The sequence below is a fragment of the Neoarius graeffei genome, chromosome 6 (genome assembly GCF_027579695.1).
Source record: "Neoarius graeffei isolate fNeoGra1 chromosome 6, fNeoGra1.pri, whole genome shotgun sequence".
In the NCBI taxonomy this organism is placed as follows: domain Eukaryota; kingdom Metazoa; phylum Chordata; class Actinopteri; order Siluriformes; family Ariidae; genus Neoarius; species Neoarius graeffei.
In genome coordinates, this window is record NC_083574.1 from 14,721,278 (window position 1) to 14,741,389 (window position 20,112).

The 20,112-nt window shown below is 40.8% G+C and overlaps 1 protein-coding gene across 2 annotated transcripts; it reads right to left on the bottom strand.

Moving 5' to 3' along the window:
• Positions 1-5,980: 5,980 nt before the first annotated feature.
• On the bottom strand, positions 5,981-17,458 carry dusp8b (dual specificity phosphatase 8b). Of its 2 annotated transcripts, XM_060922851.1 has the most exons (5): positions 17,101-17,458; positions 9,717-9,883; positions 8,528-8,687; positions 8,134-8,257; positions 5,981-7,756 (listed from the first exon to the last, which is right to left on the bottom strand). In XM_060922851.1, exons 1-5 carry the CDS (start codon positions 17,207-17,209, stop codon positions 6,775-6,777), a joined length of 1,542 nt encoding a protein of 513 aa, XP_060778834.1. In that variant the 5' UTR covers positions 17,210-17,458; the 3' UTR covers positions 5,981-6,774. The 2 variants fall into 2 exon arrangements, with proteins under 2 accessions (XP_060778834.1, XP_060778835.1); XM_060922852.1 differs by lacking the exon at positions 17,101-17,458 and having other exon boundaries at positions 8,528-8,737; positions 9,717-9,777.
• Between the last annotated feature and the right edge of the window lie 2,654 nt (positions 17,459-20,112).

The following is a 20,112-nucleotide window of genomic DNA, read 5'->3' on the forward strand; positions in this document are numbered from 1 at the left end:
CTCCGCGACCCGGTCCTGGATAAGCGGAAGAAGACGAGACGAGACGAGATCTGTCCATGAACTGAATCTCAAGAGAAGGTGGGTCATGCAGCAAGACAACGACCCTAAGCACACAAGTCGTTCTACCAAAGAATGGTTAAAGAAGAATAAAGCTAATGTTTTGGAATGGCCAAGTCAAAGTCCTGACCTTAATCCAATGGAAATGTTGTGGAAGGACCTGAAGCGAGCAGTTCATGTGAGGAAACCCACCAACATCCCAGAGTTGAAGCTGTTCTGTATGGAGGAACGGGCTAAAATTCCTCCAAGCTGGTGTGCAGGACTGATCAACAGTTACCGCAAACGTTTAGCTGCAGTTATTGCTGCACAAGGGGTCACACCAGATACTGAAAGCAAAGGTTCACATACTTTTGCCACTCACAGATATGTAATATTGGATCATTTTCTTCAATAAATAAATTACCAAGTATAATATTTTTGTCTCATTTGTTTAACTGGGTTCTCTTTATCTACTTTTAGGACTTGTGTGAAAATCTGATGATGTTTTAGGTCATATTTATGCAGAAATATAGAAAATTCTAAAGGGTTCACAAACTTTCAAGCACCACTGTATATTATGGAGTTAGATTTACAAACATTAGTTTTACAACACAAAATTGAATGCTAAAAGAAAATATTTGGCTGTCAGTGAAGAAAGCTACAGAAGCCAAGAATGGCCATGCTTGCAATAATAAGAAAATTATTTTGTAATCTTGAGATAACAACGCTTGTTTTTTTCTGATGAATTATTTATTTATTAATTATCATGAATTGCTTCTTAATCATTTTTTTAAATTTAATCAGTATTCATTCTGTTTTATGTGGCTTAGTTATTTATGTTTTTTATTTCTTCATTAATTCATTTTTTAATTCATTCATGAATGGTATTTTTATTTTTAGACATTGAATACAAATTCTATTCATTATTAATCATAATATATCTGTCTCAGGGGCGGCATGGTGGTGTAGTGTTTAGCGCTGTCACCTCACAGCAAGAAGGTCCGGGTTCGAGGCCTGTGGCCGACGAGGGCCTTTCTGTGCGGAGTTTGCATGTTCTCCCCGTGTACACGTGGGTTTCCTCCGGGTGCTCCGGTTTCCCCCACAGTCCAAAGACATGCAGGTTAGGTTAACTGGTGACTCTAAATTGACTGTAAGTGTGAATGGTTGTCTGTGTCTATGTGTCAGCCCTGCGATGACCTGGCGACTTGTCCAGGGTGTACCCTGCCTTTCGCCCATAGTCAGCTGGGATAGGCTCCAGCTTGCCTGCAACCCTGTAGGACAGGATAAAGCAGCTAGAGATAATGAGATGAGATGAGCTATCTGTCTCATTATATTGTATATTACTTATTTTATATTAGTTAGATTATATATTTTACAAATTTAATAATGTAGACACAGATTATTCGCACAAGTTTATACACATCTCCAATGGAAACCAGCATCAGCTGAGTGGATCTTGTGCTTAATAAAGTTATTATTATTATTATTAATAATAATAATAATAATAGGGCGGCACGGTGGTGTAGTGGTTAGCGCTGTCGCCTCACAGCAAGAAGGTCCTGGGTTCGAACCCCGGGTCCGGCGAGGGCCTTTCTGTGTGGAGTTTGCATGTTCTCCCCGTGTCCGCGTGGGTTTCCTCCGGGTGCTCTGGTTTCCCCCACAGTCCAAAGACATGCAGGTTAGGTTAACTGGTGACTCTAAATTGACCGTAGGTGTGAGTGTGAATGGTTGTCTGTGTCTATGTGTCAGCCCTGTGATGACCTGGCGACTTGTCCAGGGTGTACCCCGCCTTTTGCCCGTAGTCAGCTGGGATAGGCTCCAGCTTGCCTTCGACCCTGTAGAAGGATAAAGCGGCTAGAGATAATGAGATGAGATGAGATAATAATAATAATAATAATAGTAGTCGTGACAGGCAGTGTGCTCAACAGCCAGGGACAGAATCTTATGACCTTCCAGGGAATTCATTCTCATTCATGGGGAATAATTGCAGTCCTCAGTCCCAATCATGAATGGGTTCAGCAGATATCCTGCACCTCTCAGGATATATTAGGCACACGCTGATCCGACCATTACGGAGCATGCACAGCTCTGGACATCTAAGGGCATCACACATGATTTCACATTCATTTGGCCTGTCAATAATATCTATATTAATTAATCAGATATTTATATGCTTGGCAGTGTGGCAGGGTTCAGTTCAGTTCAGTTTAAATTTATTGTCCCAAAGGGAAACTTGTCTTACAGTCAGGTACAGATACACATAAACAGCACACAGATACACAAAGACACAAAAAGGAAAACTGACACAAACTAATATAAATAGACAAACTAATATAAAGAAACTGTCTTACCTATCTATATTTCTGACGCATGGTCATCAGACTCATTTGTGTGCAATAAAGCAAAATTGTGCAAATTAAGCAGACGTATTGCACTAGGGATAAAAGAGTGTCTTGTCCTATTAGACTTATAAAAGGGGACTCTTAGTCTTCGGCCTGAGGGGAGAGCTTCAAATGAACAATGAAGAGGGTGATCTTTACAGTCCAATATTGACCCTGCCTTCTGGATGATCTGTTTCTCATAAATTGACAGCAGGGATAACTGTGGACAGCCAATCAGCTTCCCAGCCACCTTTACAATATGGCTGAGATTGTTTTTTATCCCTAACACTGATGCCCCCATACCAGGCAATAAAAGAAAAGGTGAGAACAGATTCTATAAAAGATTTGTAAAATAAAAGCAACATAACCTTATCAAGCGGCACGGTGGTGTAGTGGTTAGCGCTGTCGCCTCACAGCAAGAAGGTCCTGGGTTCGAGCCCCGTGGCCGGCGAGGGCCTTTCTGTGCGGAGTTTGCATGTCCTCCCCGTGTCCGCGTGGGTTTCCTCCGGGTGCTCCGGTTTCCCCCACAGTCCAAAGACATGCAGGTTAGGTTAACTGGTGACTCTAAATTGACCATAGGTGTGAATGTGAGTGTGAATGGTTGTCTGTGTCTATTGGCCCTTTTCCACTACCCTTTTTCAGCTCACTTCAGCTCGCTTCAGCTCACTTCAGCCCGACACGGCTCGCGTTTCGACTACCAAAAAACAGCACGACTCGGCTCGCTTCAGCCCTGCTTAGCCCCTAAAACTCGCACGGTTTTGGAGTGGGGCTGAAGCGAGCCAAACCGTGCCGAGTGAGGCTGGGGGCGTGAGCAGACACTCCCCTGTGCACTGATTGGTGAGGAGGAGTGTCCTCACATGCCCACACATGCCCCGCGAGCACGCTGGGATCTGTAAACACCGCAAACCCGGAAGAATAATAATTACGAATTACGAGAATTTCTGAAGCCTTATGCGCCTCGCCTCATCTATACGCTCTTGCCAGTATATGTTGGCGTTGTTGGTGACAACAAGCCACAGCACCAAGACCAGCAACACTAACGACTCCATGTCCTCCATGTTTATTGTTTACTATTCGGGTCGTGAGACTACCGCTTAAAAGCTCACTGATGTCACTGTTTGTGCTGCTTAACGACATCATGTGACGTCCACCCACTTTTGCTAACTCCACCCAATGTGTCCACCCACTTCCAGCCAGCACGGTTCAGCACGGTTGTAGTCGAAATGCAACTCCAACAGCCCCGCTCAGCTCGACTCAGCTCGACTTGGCTCGGCACGGCACGGCTCAGCCGCGTTTGTAGTGGAAAAGCGGCATATGTGTCAGCCCTGTGATGACCTGGCGACTTGTCCAGGGTGTACCGCGCCTTTCGCCCGTAGTCAGCTGGGATGGGCTCCAGCTTGCCTGCGACCCTGTAGAAGGATAAAGCGGCTAGAGATGATGAGATGAGATGAGATAACCTTATCAACACCAAACACATTGAGCTTCCTAAGGAAGTACAAACGTTGTTGCCCCTTCTTGCATATGACCTCAGTGCATTATCGTATTGAAAAAGGCCACTGCCATTCGGGAATACCGCTGCCATGAAGGTGTGTACTTGGTATACTTGTTTAGATAAGTGGTATGTGTCCAAGTAACATCCATGTGACTGCCAGGACCCAAGGTTACCAAGCATCACACTGCCTCTTCTGGCTTGCCTTCTTCCCATAGTGCATCCTGGTGCCAACTCTTCCCCAGGTAAGTGATGCACATACACCCATCCATCCACATGATGCAAAAGTGATTCATCAGACCAGGCCACTTTCTTCCATTACTCCATGGTCCAGTTCTGAGGCTCATGTGCCCATTGTAGGTGCTTTTGGCAGTGGACTGGAGTCAGCATGGGCACTCTGACTAACCATCACTGTTTATTTTGGTATTAGACCATGTAGCATTCATTTCTGAGGATGTGAACAAATGACAATGCAGCAGCCGGAATGACCAGGAACCATGCTGTGTCTGCATATGTGTAATTAAAAGCAAGTACTGTATATCCCGGTCACGGTATTGAAATAATGGAAATTCTGACATTCTACCAAAGGAAAACCCACATAAACCTCCAAAAGTTTCCCTTTGAGTGTGAATTTTTGACACTTTCTCACAGCCCTGATTTCCAACCACAGCTTTCATTTTCATCATGGCTGTGATATGAAAATGACTTCTGTCCAAGAAAATAAAAATCATAAAGCTCTCAATAATTAGTTGTACTACCTAGTTCAGGTTGATTAAAGGGTAGGTAGAAGAATGCTAAGATTGAACACAAATAAAGATATACAGTATGTTAATTCTAGAACTAGAGCTGTAGGTTGGTACAATTGACTATGTTCACCAATTTTTAACTGGAAGATTTTTATATTCTCATATGTTGGATGTGGCATTTTGGAAAATGCTTGTGTATACTATACTGTAGTGCACAAACTGATGTAAAAGTTACTATACTAAGAAAACACTGAAAATGAAATGATCCACAAAACCAAATTTGATATATGGGTCATTCTAGAATTCGGGGTACATTTCACATCTCTGAGATAAACGTTTTGTTATTTTCCACAAAAGAAATCTTTACTGAATCAGTTTTGAACAATAATGCAAATGATGACCAACTTTCACCAATAGCAATGCTTGATGTACATTTTAGACCCAATTTATCCATAAAAGGTTAACTCAAATGACTCCTACCACAGCCCCCCCCCCCCCCCCCCACACACACACACACATATTATTGGCTGTCTTCGACTCCTAATTCATACATTAAACTTGAATAAACAGGAAGTGATTCAGTCTAACAATCTGTTTTTTTGGGGGGTTTATTCTCTTAAGTGTTATAAAATCAATTGCACAGAAAGTCTGTTTTCTGTATAATGTAAAATTTCAGTAATAATAATAAAAAAATTTCCACCTCAATGTTATTGTCAACTCTGTTAACTCTGGTATAAAACCGCATAAAATCCGCAAATACTTTTAACAATACATGTGCCACCTGCACCGAGAGATTTCACTTCCTCTGGTGGGAAACTTCAGAAAGGCAGTGAGGTATGTTATGTTTCTTCTCTCATTAATTTGAACAAAATGTTGAGGATACACCAACAGTAGATTAATTATTCATCAAATCTGTTATTGTGATATTGGCGTGAATCTCTCACTCATTTTTTAAAAACAATAATATGATTAAAATTCATAAAATTCTGTTTTTATATATGCCATGTGGTAGCTAGGTTGATGTTAGCGTGTGGAGTTAAGACACAAAATGGTGGGAGATGTCAACTCTGTTATCGTCAAGTCTATTAATGGATTGCCCAGTTTAATGATAACAGAGTTGACAATGACTAACAGAGTCAACACCTGAAATGTACCTGCAATTATCGAATGGGCTATATATTGTTTGTTTGTGCTCATTTGTAATTCTTTACTCCAGGCATTGGACCTTGGTTAAAACTCAAGATATGTTAAGAATCCCTGATAGTAAAATCAACAGTTGTGCAGTTTTACTTACATGTTTTTCACAAAGTCAAACAGAGACAAAGGAGAAGTCTTCAAATATTATATTATTGCTCATTACCAGAATGAAACTGATACAATAAGTTAAAACAACAATGCATGAAACATTAAATACTCCATTGAAATTTATGTAATTTTTATATATTTATATATGTACATATGCAAGTACTTCTGGATACACATAAAGCTTTGTACTGCTAGGATGCAGCTTGTCTGTCTGTTGGTAGCCAGTCATTTCTGAGCATGCCCAGTGCATAGTAATACAGCTGAGCGTTCATCTCCGCTCAACACATGCGTCTACTTTCACAAACTAATATTAAAATCACAGAGGCAGTTGGTAACACCACTGACGACATTAAAGGCCATTTACCAACAGAGCCTAAATATAATACAGCAAATATTTTACCTCAACCTTGTTCTCGGTCATAAATGATCCAGCGCTATGTAAACAGCTCATTCATTTTTATTTTTAATCACCATGCTGCAACATAAATAGTCCATACTATGTATCCTTCAAATGAAGGGCACCTCAGACACATTTACTCTTTGGTGTACATATGGCTTATATCATCCATCATCTCTATCATAACAGTAGGGTGAGCTCAGGCCATCAAGTCTCCTGTCCTTTGGAGAACATAACGCATGAGCTAATGTAAGCATGCAAGTATGCATGCAGCATGTCCTTTCTGAGATTCATCTCCAAACATTGACCTCTCTGTACAGGTTTTTACAAATACATCTCTGTAATAAATTATCTGTCCTCTTTCTCAATCTCTTAAACAAGAGATGCTTTAAAATGTCGACTGCAAGTTCAGGCTCTGTGTCATAACACCTGAATGACCTCCATACTGCCTGAAAAGCTAGATTGCTTCCCGAGCTTTCCAAAGTCCTCACTACTTCTTGTTGTGCCGATGCTCTCCTCAAACTCCATCTGGCAGCTTCTCCGTTTGAACTGTGTTTCCACTTGCATCACACCGGCGCTGGGAGTGCTTCCAAACCTCACAGAGCTCCCAGAACCTGACCCTGCTGAGTCCAGATCTGAGTTAAAGAACCATGGGTGGTCTTCAGTAGGTGTGCCTGGCGTTGTGGCTTGAGCCACTCCTCTGTGCTTGGTCCAAACGGAAGATGTAGTCAGGGGCAAGCTGAGGAATGAAGATGACTTGACTTTGGGGTTATGAACAGGATCCTGAACAACTGGAACTTGCCGATTCAGGTTGAGGTTGAGGGACAGAGTTGTGGTTGACAACCTCTCAAAGGTGCCACGGTCTTTCTGTGTAGATTCTGTTACCGACGATCGCCATAACTCTGGCTTAAGGCTCCTTTTTGGGCTTTCTTGGGATGGAGAATACGAACACATGTTGCTGGAGCTTTTTGGACTGTCGAGTTTGAAAAGCTTGGGCATGGTTTCTGAGTCTGATTGCAGGGCATTTGGGCTGGTTCGGAGATGCTGGTTGGATGAGTAGACAGACTTGATGTCGAGGTGGAAGGAACATTTGATCTGGTTGTTGTGGAGGATTTGGTCTGCGGAGAGATGAAGGCTGCTGAGTTCTTTTTGGAGTGAGGTAGGTGATGGTGGCTTGACATTTAAAACCATAGTTTCCTGCATTCGATGATGAGAATGAATTTTCTCTTTGCTCTGTTCTACAGGCTCTATGTTGACCTCTGTCACATCGGGGTGGTGAGTTGTTGACCTTAGAGGGTTGCAGGTTAAGGGTGTCTTGAGCTTTAAGTCTCGTTCAAACTCCAGGAGCTGCCCAAGGAAGTTGAAGTTAGGAGATATCGAAGGCCGGCGATCTTTCACAAATCTAGGGGAAGTAAAGAAAACATGATTTGTGGCTTGTATTTCCTTTCAAGTCAGTGGTTCCTATGAGTCCTATACATCTCCGTGTTTGCTTAATGAGTTTATCTGCTCGAAAATGCCTGGTCCAACTCACTGGCTCATAAGCCAGTCTTTCATGAGGTCAAACTTTTTCACCAAAAACAGTCTGGAGAAGTCAAATATGCTTAGCATTAATCACAATTCTGATGTTTGTATTTCAGTTATACATATATTGAGGTCTTGCCTCCAAATATTGGATAGTTTTGGTCTGTGATTTGGTATGTATGCGCTAAACAAACATGAAACATGACATACTGTAAGTGACACAACTGGCATAACCAGCCATTACATCATCTTATTTACCTGTAAGCATCATCCGATGATAACCCCATGGTTTTCATGATGTAAGCAATAGCAATGGTTGCAGATCGAGAAATTCCAGCCAGACAGTGGACGATGACTCTACAGTTCGACACTTTGGCTTTGTCTGGACAAGAAAGAAAAACAAAAGGTAAGGAAAACCAGTCAAAACCAGAAATGCTACGACAGCACTAGCTTTATGGTTTCAGCCCAGCTCAAGTGCTGACATCAGTCAGATCTCCCATAAAGTGCTGCTTGAATTGGTCTACCATAATCTTAACCTTTGTCATGACTGTAAGCAGAAATGATGAGCTATTTTGGGTTGACATAGTCAAGCTTGACCCTCTGTGCAGCATCAGCAAACCATTTGGTAATATCCTGGGGAGAGCATTCTTACCAATGAACTCATTGGTTTTCTCCAGCCAGGGCAGCAGCTTTTCACAGTAGCTGTCGTTGACAGGAATGCGCAGGAAGTGATTCTCGCTGATGAAATCTGGCTTTGGACAGGTGTTGCTGGCATTCAGGACGTATGTAATCCCATTCTGTGCCATCAGTTCCTGTTTAAACAACCAGATCCAGACATCAGTTCTACAAAGCAGCATATTTCCTGAGGGGAAAAATGCAAGTCTGAATGGAAAATCAGAACTGGCAAGATTATCTTGGATCATACAAACATCCCTTATCTCTTTCACTGTATGATATGATAGACAGTGATGGAATGCCAAGACAAAATACTTTGCCTGAGATGTCAGCTAAAAACAATTGTTTTTATGGTTGCTGGTATTTCCTGGTATTTCACCACAAGTCAAATTCATGCTCATGTTTCTTACCCAAGATGACAACAGAATATTCGCAATACGGACATGACTTACTGATGAGCAGAAATGCCCTTGAGCGCAAATGCCAATATGTCAAATACGTCTTTGATATTTGATATTTGGTTTTGAGATCTGCAGATAAAACAGCTTTAAACAGAAGTCGAAGAATCACAACAAAAGACAACTGGGAAAATTATTAGAGAAGCCATTTATAGCCAGGTTGGAATCGGAAATGCTCGAGAGTTTATTTGTGTACATGTGTGAGAATGGATGTTAAGTCAGGGTTTATTGGAGGATTTACCATTAGTGTGCAGATTTCTGGGGCAGTTGAATTATAAATATTCAAGATGCAGAATGTCTAATTTCTAGCCAGTTGACGATGCTGAGTGCTTGATTTTTATTTGAGCTAGGTTACTTGATGCAGTGTAGCAGTATATTATGATTAGCAACTGAAATATGAATGGATTCCAACAATAGACAGTAAAAACTGAAAAACAGGAAAACTGGAAAACAAGTGCAAATAAACAGGAAGTAGAAAGAAACAGGAAGAAGAAAATACTTGACAGGCATACAGGGGTATAGTAAAGCTCCTAATTGGAGGACAAACTGAGTTGTGGGTGGAGTATGAGATGGTACAGGGTAAAAAAATTTTTTTTTTGGTGTTGTTTCAACGTGACCGTCTTCTAATAATAGGCATGCTATGATGCTAGGCAATGCATGATAAACTGAAATCTGTTGCTTGCTAACCAAGCAGAGGCCACATCTTACCTTATTAAGGACATCTTTCTGTGAGCCCAGGTAGAGGTGAGGCAGTATTCGAGTTGGGCCCAGGTTAGCGACAGGTAGGCATGGCTGAGACAGACTCAGGGGAAGATAAGGTGGTGGCTTACTCTCACAGACATCTGGGAAGCATGAAGAGAAGGCTGCGAAGCCTCCTGAAAAAAGACAAAGAGAGAGAAAATGTGGCTTGAAATAAAGTGAAAAACAAAGCTACATCATCTATTGCCATGATTATAAAATCCAGTATTCAGCTTAGGTACATGTAGGTCAAAGTAGATACTGCATTATTGTTGTCCCGTAACAATGCAGGGGCTTTCCTAACATCCGAACACACAAAATCGAACGAGAGCTCAACATCAGTTACACACACACACGAACTTCCGCATCCTGCCAGTTCAAGGGGACGCTAAATGGACTAACAGACCCAGATTTAGCGAACATGAACCTCCGTGGAGAACGAAAGACTGCATTCTTTTTTGTAAACTTGGCTCTTGGACCAAGTGCTAGAATGTCAACATCCAAACTTTCACAATAATTAAAAAATAACTTTATAGTCAGTAATAGATTGTACTTTGAGAAATGGCACGAGCATTTTTTCACACTGTCGAAGAGGCATGAGAAACCCAGTAGGACTGGTGAAATTGGAGGTCTGGCCCTTTAAGAGACCAAATACGGTGTCAGTGTCTGGTTCTGTGCTCTATTGCTCTCTTGCTTCCTGCATGACCTCATCTCCTCTCAGAGTCCAGCATCACATTGTGGGAATGAAGTGGACCACAAGAACAAACCACTCAACCATGGGCCAAGGGCATGCTCCCCTAACACACACGCATACACACACAAACACTTTTATTCACATAAATGCCCATGCTTCAAAATCTAGTCTGATGTTTATCTCAAAGCAATGACGTTAATAACTTTAAATACACCAAATACAAAAGTCCATGTGTGGACTGCACTTGGACACCAATGATCCGCCTAGAGCCAGTCAATTTCACAACCTACAATGGTGTATTTTTGGATCTTGCAGCACTAATAAAGCCTGTTCGGCCTCCACGCTTTCTTAAGCGATGCATTACATCACATCTAAACACAGCACCAAATTAGCCCTGAGCTAATGTGCACGTTCAAATCTCCAATGTCCTTATTTAGTGTGTAAGGAAACAAGAACGATAAGTGGATGAAAAACATGAAGATGTTAACATAACTGCTTAATTATCAATGCTGTTTTGGAATCCTGCAAAATCTGGAAAGTGTTTGGTGAATTTCCAAGGAAGGCTGGCAAGTGAGGCCAGTGACATCATCACGTCAGGTTAAGAGCTTCAGCCTGGCTCTTGATCGTTCATCTCACACTTGCAGGCATACGGTATGTACAAGCACAAACACACACCCACGCCAAACAAGCCCACACAGATACATGCTGATGAGTAGAGCTGGGTAGGAAGGTGTTTGAACAGTGACTGGATTATGAAACAAAGGTAGAAAAGAAAGAGAAAGATGGATACAGTAGAACAAGGGAGCAATTAAGCATGAAAGAAAAGATGAGCTCATGTGTATGAGGTAAGGTTTAGTAAGCAGATACATGTGACTGGGGGAGAAAACAAGAACAAGCTGAAGCCTGATATCACGCCTCACATTTTCATTCACTGCTTTCTTCAGCGATTCAGCATACATATCAATGCTTATGCTTTTTTTTCCGATTAAAGGGAACTACTGTAATTATTTTCAGTTCACTTTGCTGGTAGCGATGTCTCACATGACATCACTCAGCAAGGCCATCCTCAAATTATATATATATCAAATAGGTTTCAAAATGCGTAATCAGCCTCATGGCTGTGACTCAGAAAAGCCATCATGACAGGTCCTGTCACAGAGCACCTGAGTATTACGCAAACCTCAGTCACCACAAACCAAGCTGCTCCCTTTTCAGCAACGGGTTCACAAGCTGCTGCAAAAAACCTCAAGCTGGTGCAAAGGTGAAAAGTGTTTGAAAAAGGACTGTCCTTTGATAATGGAAGCACGTTTTCCACAACTCCAGGGAAGCCATGGCCTAATGGTTAGAGAAACAGCTTTGGGAGCAAAAGGTTGCTGGTTTAAATCCCTGGACCAGCAGGAATGGCTGAAGTGCCCTTAAGCAAGGCACCTAACCAAACCCAAGTTATTCTGGGTATGTTGCTCTGAATAAGAGTGTCATAACAAACCTCTGGAAGACCAGGGGCTTTAAAAAAATAAACAAGTCAATATTTGATTGATTGAACTCAAATATATACATGACCTTACAAAAAATGATCCTTCTTGTTAAACTATTAAAAGAAGAAAGTTTCTTCTTAAATTCTGCCTTCATCTATTCATCATCATCGTCATTGTTACACTTTGAGGCTTGACCTCATGAGTCCGAGGACTTTGACCACCCATAGCAGCCACGAATCCATTATTTGAATTCAGAGCATTCCTTCATCAGAATAAGAAACTGCCCCTTGTTCCATTGTTCTTTCAATCCTTGTCCATCTGTCCAGCTGTCATCTCTTCCCGTTGCTTGCTGTAGGAACCATGAACAACATCTGTTTTTGTAGTGTTGAGTTGTCCATTCATAAACAATGGCCTAGCCACTCTAGATGTTGTCTTTCTTGGTACTCATGGTCTGTTGTTGTGTCGTGCCACCTCTCTGAGCTTCAGACATGCCTATGGGTGGTGCGTTGTGTTGTATCGCTTGAAGCCTTTTCATACTATTTTCCATAGCAGCCATACCCACTCAACCTCTAGCATGTCCATTATGCCAGTATTCAAATCCCATGTGGCTGCGTTGTACATCAACCTTGATCTCATGAAGGCGACCATGTACTTCCTTCTCGTCTCGAGCTTCACTTGGTGGTCTGTGAGAAGTTTTTTGAGTTCCACAAATTTTCTTATGGCTGACGCGATGTGATGTTGAACAAATTTCTTGGGGTCAAAACTGGACAATATGATACCAAGGTATTTAAACTCAGTGGCGTTAGTGATGTCAAGCTTGAACAAGCTTAACCAAAATTTAGTGATAATTCAATTAATGAAATTTCAACACAAACAAGCATCGGATGTGTTGAAGGTTCAAATCGCTTTGCATCAAACCAACAATTTATGATTAGTGTATTTTCCTGTATAGTTAGGTTTTTAGTGAAAAGGGAATCTGTAGTGCTCCACAGTTTCTCACTGGAAATGATGAAGCCATGTGGACGAGTGTGAAACATCTTCACAAATCACCTAGTAACAGACAGGATGCCTGGAAGGAAGTATGTAAATTGAGGTAAGGTGGAAGAGTTTTGGCCTATTATTCCAGCTGCGTGTCTAGCCCTTTAAAAGCTCGGCTCAAGGCCTGTCTGTTACTGACTATTAAAAGCAACTGCCAAGTAGTATGACATCATTGCTCAACACATGGGTGGCCAGCAGGCTGTTTCTGAGTTGCTGTGCACAACATACACACACAAAAATTAATTGCACCCCACCAGTTTTGCCTAACACCTGGGTTTACCATTGCAGGACTAGCTTGCTAGCTTTATGTTGTGATTTCCCAGGGCTCGAGGCTTACTGACTGGGAGACACACAGACAGAGATGGAGTGCAGAAATAAACTGTAACTCGATTAGAGTCAACATGGCTGCATATTGTAGATGTCAGCGCATAACAAAACAGCAGAACAGAAGGAGAAGAAGCAGAACTCCCCCAGGTTGCTTTCATCACAGTTTAGACAATATTCCATAAGATAATGCATCATCATTTGCAAGTAATCAAGAGCCTCTGTTTTTCCTTGACATGCTGCCCAAGATGCATTTCGTCCCATTTGTGGTGTGTGAGCACCCACTTAGAAAACTCTGAACACATGATCAGAGCTATTTATCTTGGCTGTAAGTGTGTCACATTTTATCAGCCAGTGTCAGTCATGGAGTTGCTGCAGGTGTGCCCTTCTTTTTCATCTCTAATTTTATACACTGGCCTACAAGTTTTACAGCCAGACTTTTTTCCTCAATATTTCGATCACATTTTGACTTTATGTGAAATTTTCATCCATGGAACTATTCAAAATATGCACTTGGCAACGATGTCTTTCGTGTTTTTCCTCCCATAAAATAGCACATTTGTTATTTGTACTTATGAAATGCACACAGTTCCAAGAGTAAGTGATAAATTATACCTGTTACTGTTTATTTTAGGTTTCTGTTAAATTTAGAGTAATAGTTGCATTTGGCTTCAAGAATGCTACTGTTACTGTGAATACCATCATCTCCAACATGTTATGTGCAGTTACTTTGACATTTTGTTTTTCAGGACAATGACAATAAACTCATGAATTGTGAACGTCATCCTTTTTTAAAAACTGAAACTCTCGTTTTTTTAATTTTTATTTTTTTAATGTATATTTTTCCTATTTATTGCTTATCTTATACTCCATGTTATGATGTTATAAAAATAGTGGCATGCTTTTGGCAGAGTAAAGCACACTGCAAATATAAATAAATAAATAAATAAATAAATAAAATTATTATTGTTTTTTTCTACTCATGTTCCTTATACTATGACTACTACTACTACTACTACTAATAATAATAATGATGATGATGATGATGATATTATTGTTTTTCTACTCATCCACCTCCGCTTAATAACAACAACATCATCAAGAACAACAACAACTCCAGTACTACTACTACTACTACTACTACTAATTATTATTATTACTATTATTAGATAATTATATAAAGCATATTTATCAAAAATATACAAGTTTACCTACAAGCATTGTAAGTGAAAACAAGTGATGTATAAATTATTATTATTATTATTATTATTATTATTATTATTATTATTATTATTATTATTATTAATGCTTTTCCAGTCCAAGAAATCCACATATATTTAATTATATATTACCTTTCCATGTTTTTATATGTCTAAAGACTTAATATGGAGTTTATTTTGGTATCCATTTTTTAAAAATTCTAAAATAAATAAAATAATTAATTTAAAAAAAACACCCACAGTAGTAGTAGTATGCTATTCTGACCTTAAACACACTCCCTACTTTACCTGTTATTGTATTTAACTCTTTCTGTATTGCTATTAAATGTTTTTAAAGGTGATTTCCCATAATAAAGATCTGAATTGAACTGAGTTAGTGAGATGTCCTCGGAGTCCCTGACATAGGCTAAGTTGCTCTTTGCTCTTTATAAGTATTTGCAGTGTGTTTAAATTCAAAATTCCTGTTTCAGAAATTCTAACACCTTTTTTTCACAACATGCATCTTTTTTTAAAATTCAATATCAGATAGAGTTGCAAACGAAGAGGGTGTGAGAGTGTGTGTGTGGGGGGAGGGGGGTGTATGGGGTGATGGGGGTAAGGGGATGTCCATAGATATGGAAATGGAAAAGGATTTACAATATTTAATGCACTTGCCCTTCTGGTCCTGACTTTGTATATTGTGTGTGTGTGTGTGTGTGTGTGTGTGTGTGTGTGTGTGTGTGTGTGTGTGTGTGTGGTGTACTGGGCAGTTGAGGGCAAGGGGAGGGGGTTGTTAAATACAGAGCAGTTGTATTTACATCTTTGCTTAGCAGCTAATGTGCACGCTTACAACAGCCCTGAGCTAAATATGTTCATGGTGGTTGGGGTGACATGCCAGCTCAGGCAAGTAAAGACACATTCGCGAGTGATAGAATGGCACCAGGATAGTCGTGCCATGTCAGGAATCACCAGCCTTCCACTAAGTCAACCATTATGTCTAATTAACCACTCCTTTCGTTCATTAATTCACATCCTAATAGATGTTGTGTATACATTAAGGACAGAGAAGAACAAACACTAACAGACGCCTCACACTGTAGCCGAGCCTAAGTTCTGTCTGAAGCTTTACGTCAGCATCTGAGACGGCACTAGCGCACTTTAAGCACCAGAGACACCATTTCTGTAATCAATTACATGAATTAGCTGTGCATTTGTGTCAAGGCTGCTGACATTTAATCCAAATAATGGGCTTATTATAGTCAAAGTAGCAGAGTGCAGGTTATTATGTGATGCCTCACGTTCAGATAGCTAATGTGAGCAGGCGCTGCATGTGGAGATAAGTGTAGGCCTACATACGCACTGGATTAAGGCTGTGCTAGCTTAGCGTCAGTATTAGCAGGTTAATCCCTCTTGTACACTTGTTAGTGTGAAGAGAGACTAAGAGGCTTCCACTCGCTTGTTCAAGTGGGAGTGAATGTGACACATAGACACAAACTGTTTTTTTAGATGTTCGTTGTTTAGTAGTAGCATTATTATTATTTTTTTGTGTGTGTGTGTGTAATAAGCGTGCACATAATGAATGCTCTTTGCAGGTTGCAGAAGTGCACATCAGGGATGAATTGAGTGGCAACAACACTACAGTAGCTGCTCTTTCACTCACTCACTTACTCAGTAACTATACTTATTGACTCATCCACTTGCTTACTTGAATACTAGCTCCCTTTCTTCCTCAGTCACCCACCAGTCAACTGCTCACTCACTCACTGACTCACTCACTTTAATTTGCTCACTCACTTCCTTATTACTCACTCACTCACTCACTCACTCACTCACTCACTCACTCACTCACTCACTCTAACGTCCTCACTCACTCACTCACTCACTCACTCACTCACTCACTCACACTTCCATATTCACTCAGTCACTCAGTTTAACTTCCTGCTTAACTTCCTTATTCACTCACTCACTTTAACTTCCTTATTCACTCATTCACTCACTTTAACTTCCTGCCTAACTTCCCTATTCACTCATTCATTCACTCACTCACTTTAACTTCCTTATTCACTCACTCATTTTAACTTCCTGCCTAACTTATTCACTCACTCGAACTGCCTCACTCACTCACTCACTCACTCACTCACTCACTCACTCACTCACTCACTCTTCCTTATTCACTCACTCAGTTTAACTTCCTGCTTAACTTCCTTATTCACTCATTCATCCACTCACTCACTCACTCACTCACTCACTCACTCACTCATTTTAACTTCCTTATTCACTCACTCACTCACTGTAACTTCCTGCCTAACTTCCTTATTTACTCAGTCACTCACTCGCTCATTAACTTCCTCACTCATTTCCTTATTCACTCACTCATGCACTGACTCATGAACTCTCTGAATCATTAACTCCCATTTCCATATTCACTCACTCAGACACATTAACTTCCTCACTGACTTTCTTATTCATTCACTCACCCACTTGCTCACTAGCTCTTGCACAATCACCCACTTATTTGCTCGATCAATCACCCTATCACTCACTCACTCACTTAATTTCAATCCCATCACACACTTCTTGCTTCACCCCCTCACTCCCTCTCTCTCGCCCATGCTCTCACTCACCTCGGAGGTCGCGTCCATCCTTGATGCGCCGGACTCGCATCTTCAGCTTCATCTCGCTCTCGTGCATGTCTGTCCACAGCGGAGGAGGGATCACCACGTCCACCGGCATCCAGGCACTGAGCTGCACAGCAGTGCACTCACTTCCACTCAGCACTAGAAAGCCTAAACCTCTGCTGGACCTCCTCTCAGTCCACTGTGGTGCAGATGAAACCTCAATGTTTTCCTGCTGAAGACAGATGAGTGTGTGTTCAGTAAGTGTATGATGGAGCTGCACTGCTCACTATCTGTTCCAAAATGAGTTGAACTGAAAGTGCGCTCCGTCTATTGTTGAACCGCCTCCTCCCTCTCTCTCTCTCTCTCTCTCTCCCTATCCTTCCCTCTCTCTCCCTCCCTCCCTCTCTCTGAATGAGCTCACAGGCTGTGTGCTCCACTGAGACCAGTGTTCAGTAATAGCTCATGTGTAAGGCATGTAACCACATTCCTTACTCACCACACAAATATGCGGCTGCCACTGCACTCACAGGCTAAAGAGATCCTACGCTGGACAGACGGCTGCGTTTGGGTGTGTGTTTGTGTGTTTGTAGAAGGACAGGGTGTAGTTGTTCTACAGGATCAACAAAGGAGCTGTGCTATGTGTGTGTGTTTGCTTGTGTGTTTTATGTTGTGTGTGTATATTGTGTGTGACACGCTTTGCTGCTGCAGAAATCCAGGTCTACTTATATAATTAATGCACTTACTGCATGCTCCAACTGACTGTGGTTGGGATGGAATCTCTGGCATGACTCACTTACCCAAGTACACAACATGGCTTTTGGTCAGCCTTCGATGAGTGTACAGAATTTTCATCAATAAACTTGTGGCATTGACCTTTCAGGTCTTAAAAACATACATTATGATAATGAGTTACATTGAAATGTAAAATGCTATAAATTACAAGATACATAAATGGTATAGGATGTATTTCAACTGACAGTCAAAAGTTGCCAAACACCCAAAATGCACCGTTTTAGCATTTTTGTTGAAATGACTTCAAAATAATTCATTTGAAATTTTGAAAATCCAGCCAAGGACTAGAAGTAGAAGTGAATCAAGAAATGTTTGTCTTTAGATGTTTTGCGATTGAAAAAACATTATCTATCCAGCCATCCTTCTGTCCATCTATTCAACCATCCAACCTTCCATCAACTCATCCATCCATCGAGCAATACATCCTTCCATCCATCAACTCATCCATCCATCGATCAATACATCCTTCCATCCATCCACCCATTCATCCAACCTTCCATCAACTCATCCATCCATCCCTTCCATCCAACCTTCCATCCTTCCATCCAACCGTCCACCCATTCATCCAACCTTCCATCAATTCATCCATCCTTCCATCCGTCCAACTTTCCATCAACTCATCCATCCATCCATTCTGCTTATCCACTGCAAGTTGCACGTGAGCTTGAGTCAATTCCAGGTGATATTGGGCAAGAGGCAGGGTACACCCTGGGGAGGTCTTTTAAATACTTTTGAAGAATTGAAGAAACATTATCTATTCATCCACCCTTCCATCCATCTATTCAACCATCCAACCTTCCATCAACTCATCCATCCATCTATCCATCCATCCTCCCTTCCAACCATCCATCCACTCATCCATCCATCTGTCCATTGATCCATCCATCTATCCTTCCATCCATCCATTATCTATGCTGCTTATCCACTGCGGGTTGCATATGAGCTTGAGCCAATGCCAGGTGACATTGGGCAAGATGCAGGGTACACCCTGGACAGGTCACGAGTCTATCATTGGGCTTAAATGTTATCCATTTTTTATGTATTTAAACTGTCAATCAAGTTTTCAAACCCTTGAAATGCACCGTTTTAGCATTTTTGTTGATATGACTTCATTTTAAATACTTAATTTGAAAAATTGTAAACCCAATCAAGGACTAGAAATAAAAGTGAATAAAAAAAAATGTTTAATGTTAAATGTTTGGTGAATGAAGAAACATTATCATTCAGCCATCCATCCACTGATCCATCCATCCATCCACTGATCCATCCATCCATCCATCCATCCATCCATCCATCCACTACCTACCTGTACCTGTGAGTTCCTCCATTTATTTCATTGAAGTGGATAAGGCAAGCTTGTTTAATCTTTGACTAGCTTGGTGAACTCCAATCTAGATTGTGTTAACTTCTTTGCTTCATCGATAGTAAGGTTGAGAATTCTTGCATGTTTTATCCACGGATCACAGTAGTATTTTCAAGTTGGTTTCACAAATAACAACATCTTCATTTAGGTGGTGTTTTCTGTTTTACGTACCTGACTGATATATTTGAGATGTGCATATGTAAAGTTTTGTAAGGGGGTGGTTTTGACAATACTTTCTTGGGCTTTGTTAGAATACTCAAACTTGTATTCATCTTCCTCTGAGTTGTGTCTTCTCTAATCCCCTTTCACCATACTTCTTAAGCATTGGAACCAGCACACTTCCATTCTACGTATTTCAATTTCTTTTGGGAGCCAAGATTGTGCTCCATAGGTTAGCCAAGCTCTCACACATGCTTCCAACATTTTCCTTCTTGTAATGTTGATACTGCTATCAGTTAGCACAGAACCCAACTCACTGAATTTAGCTGTTGCTTTTGCTATTTGTAGATCTACAGATATCACTTTAGTGTCAATTGAGATCAACTTGCTCAAGTGAACAAATTGTTAAAGACTTGGGTCTTAGTCTTTTTGAATGATATTGTCAACCCAAATCTTTTACATGCGCTATTAATCATATTCAGTATTCTCTCAACCTCATTGTGCTACAGAACAGTATAACATCATTAGCATATACAACCCCAATTCCAAAAAAGTTGGGACAAAGTACAAATTGTAAATAAAAACGGAATGCAATAATTTACAAATCTCAAAAACTGATATTGTATTCACAATAGAACATAGACAACATATCAAATGTCGAAAGTGAGACATTTTGAAATTTCATGCCAAATATTGGCTCATTT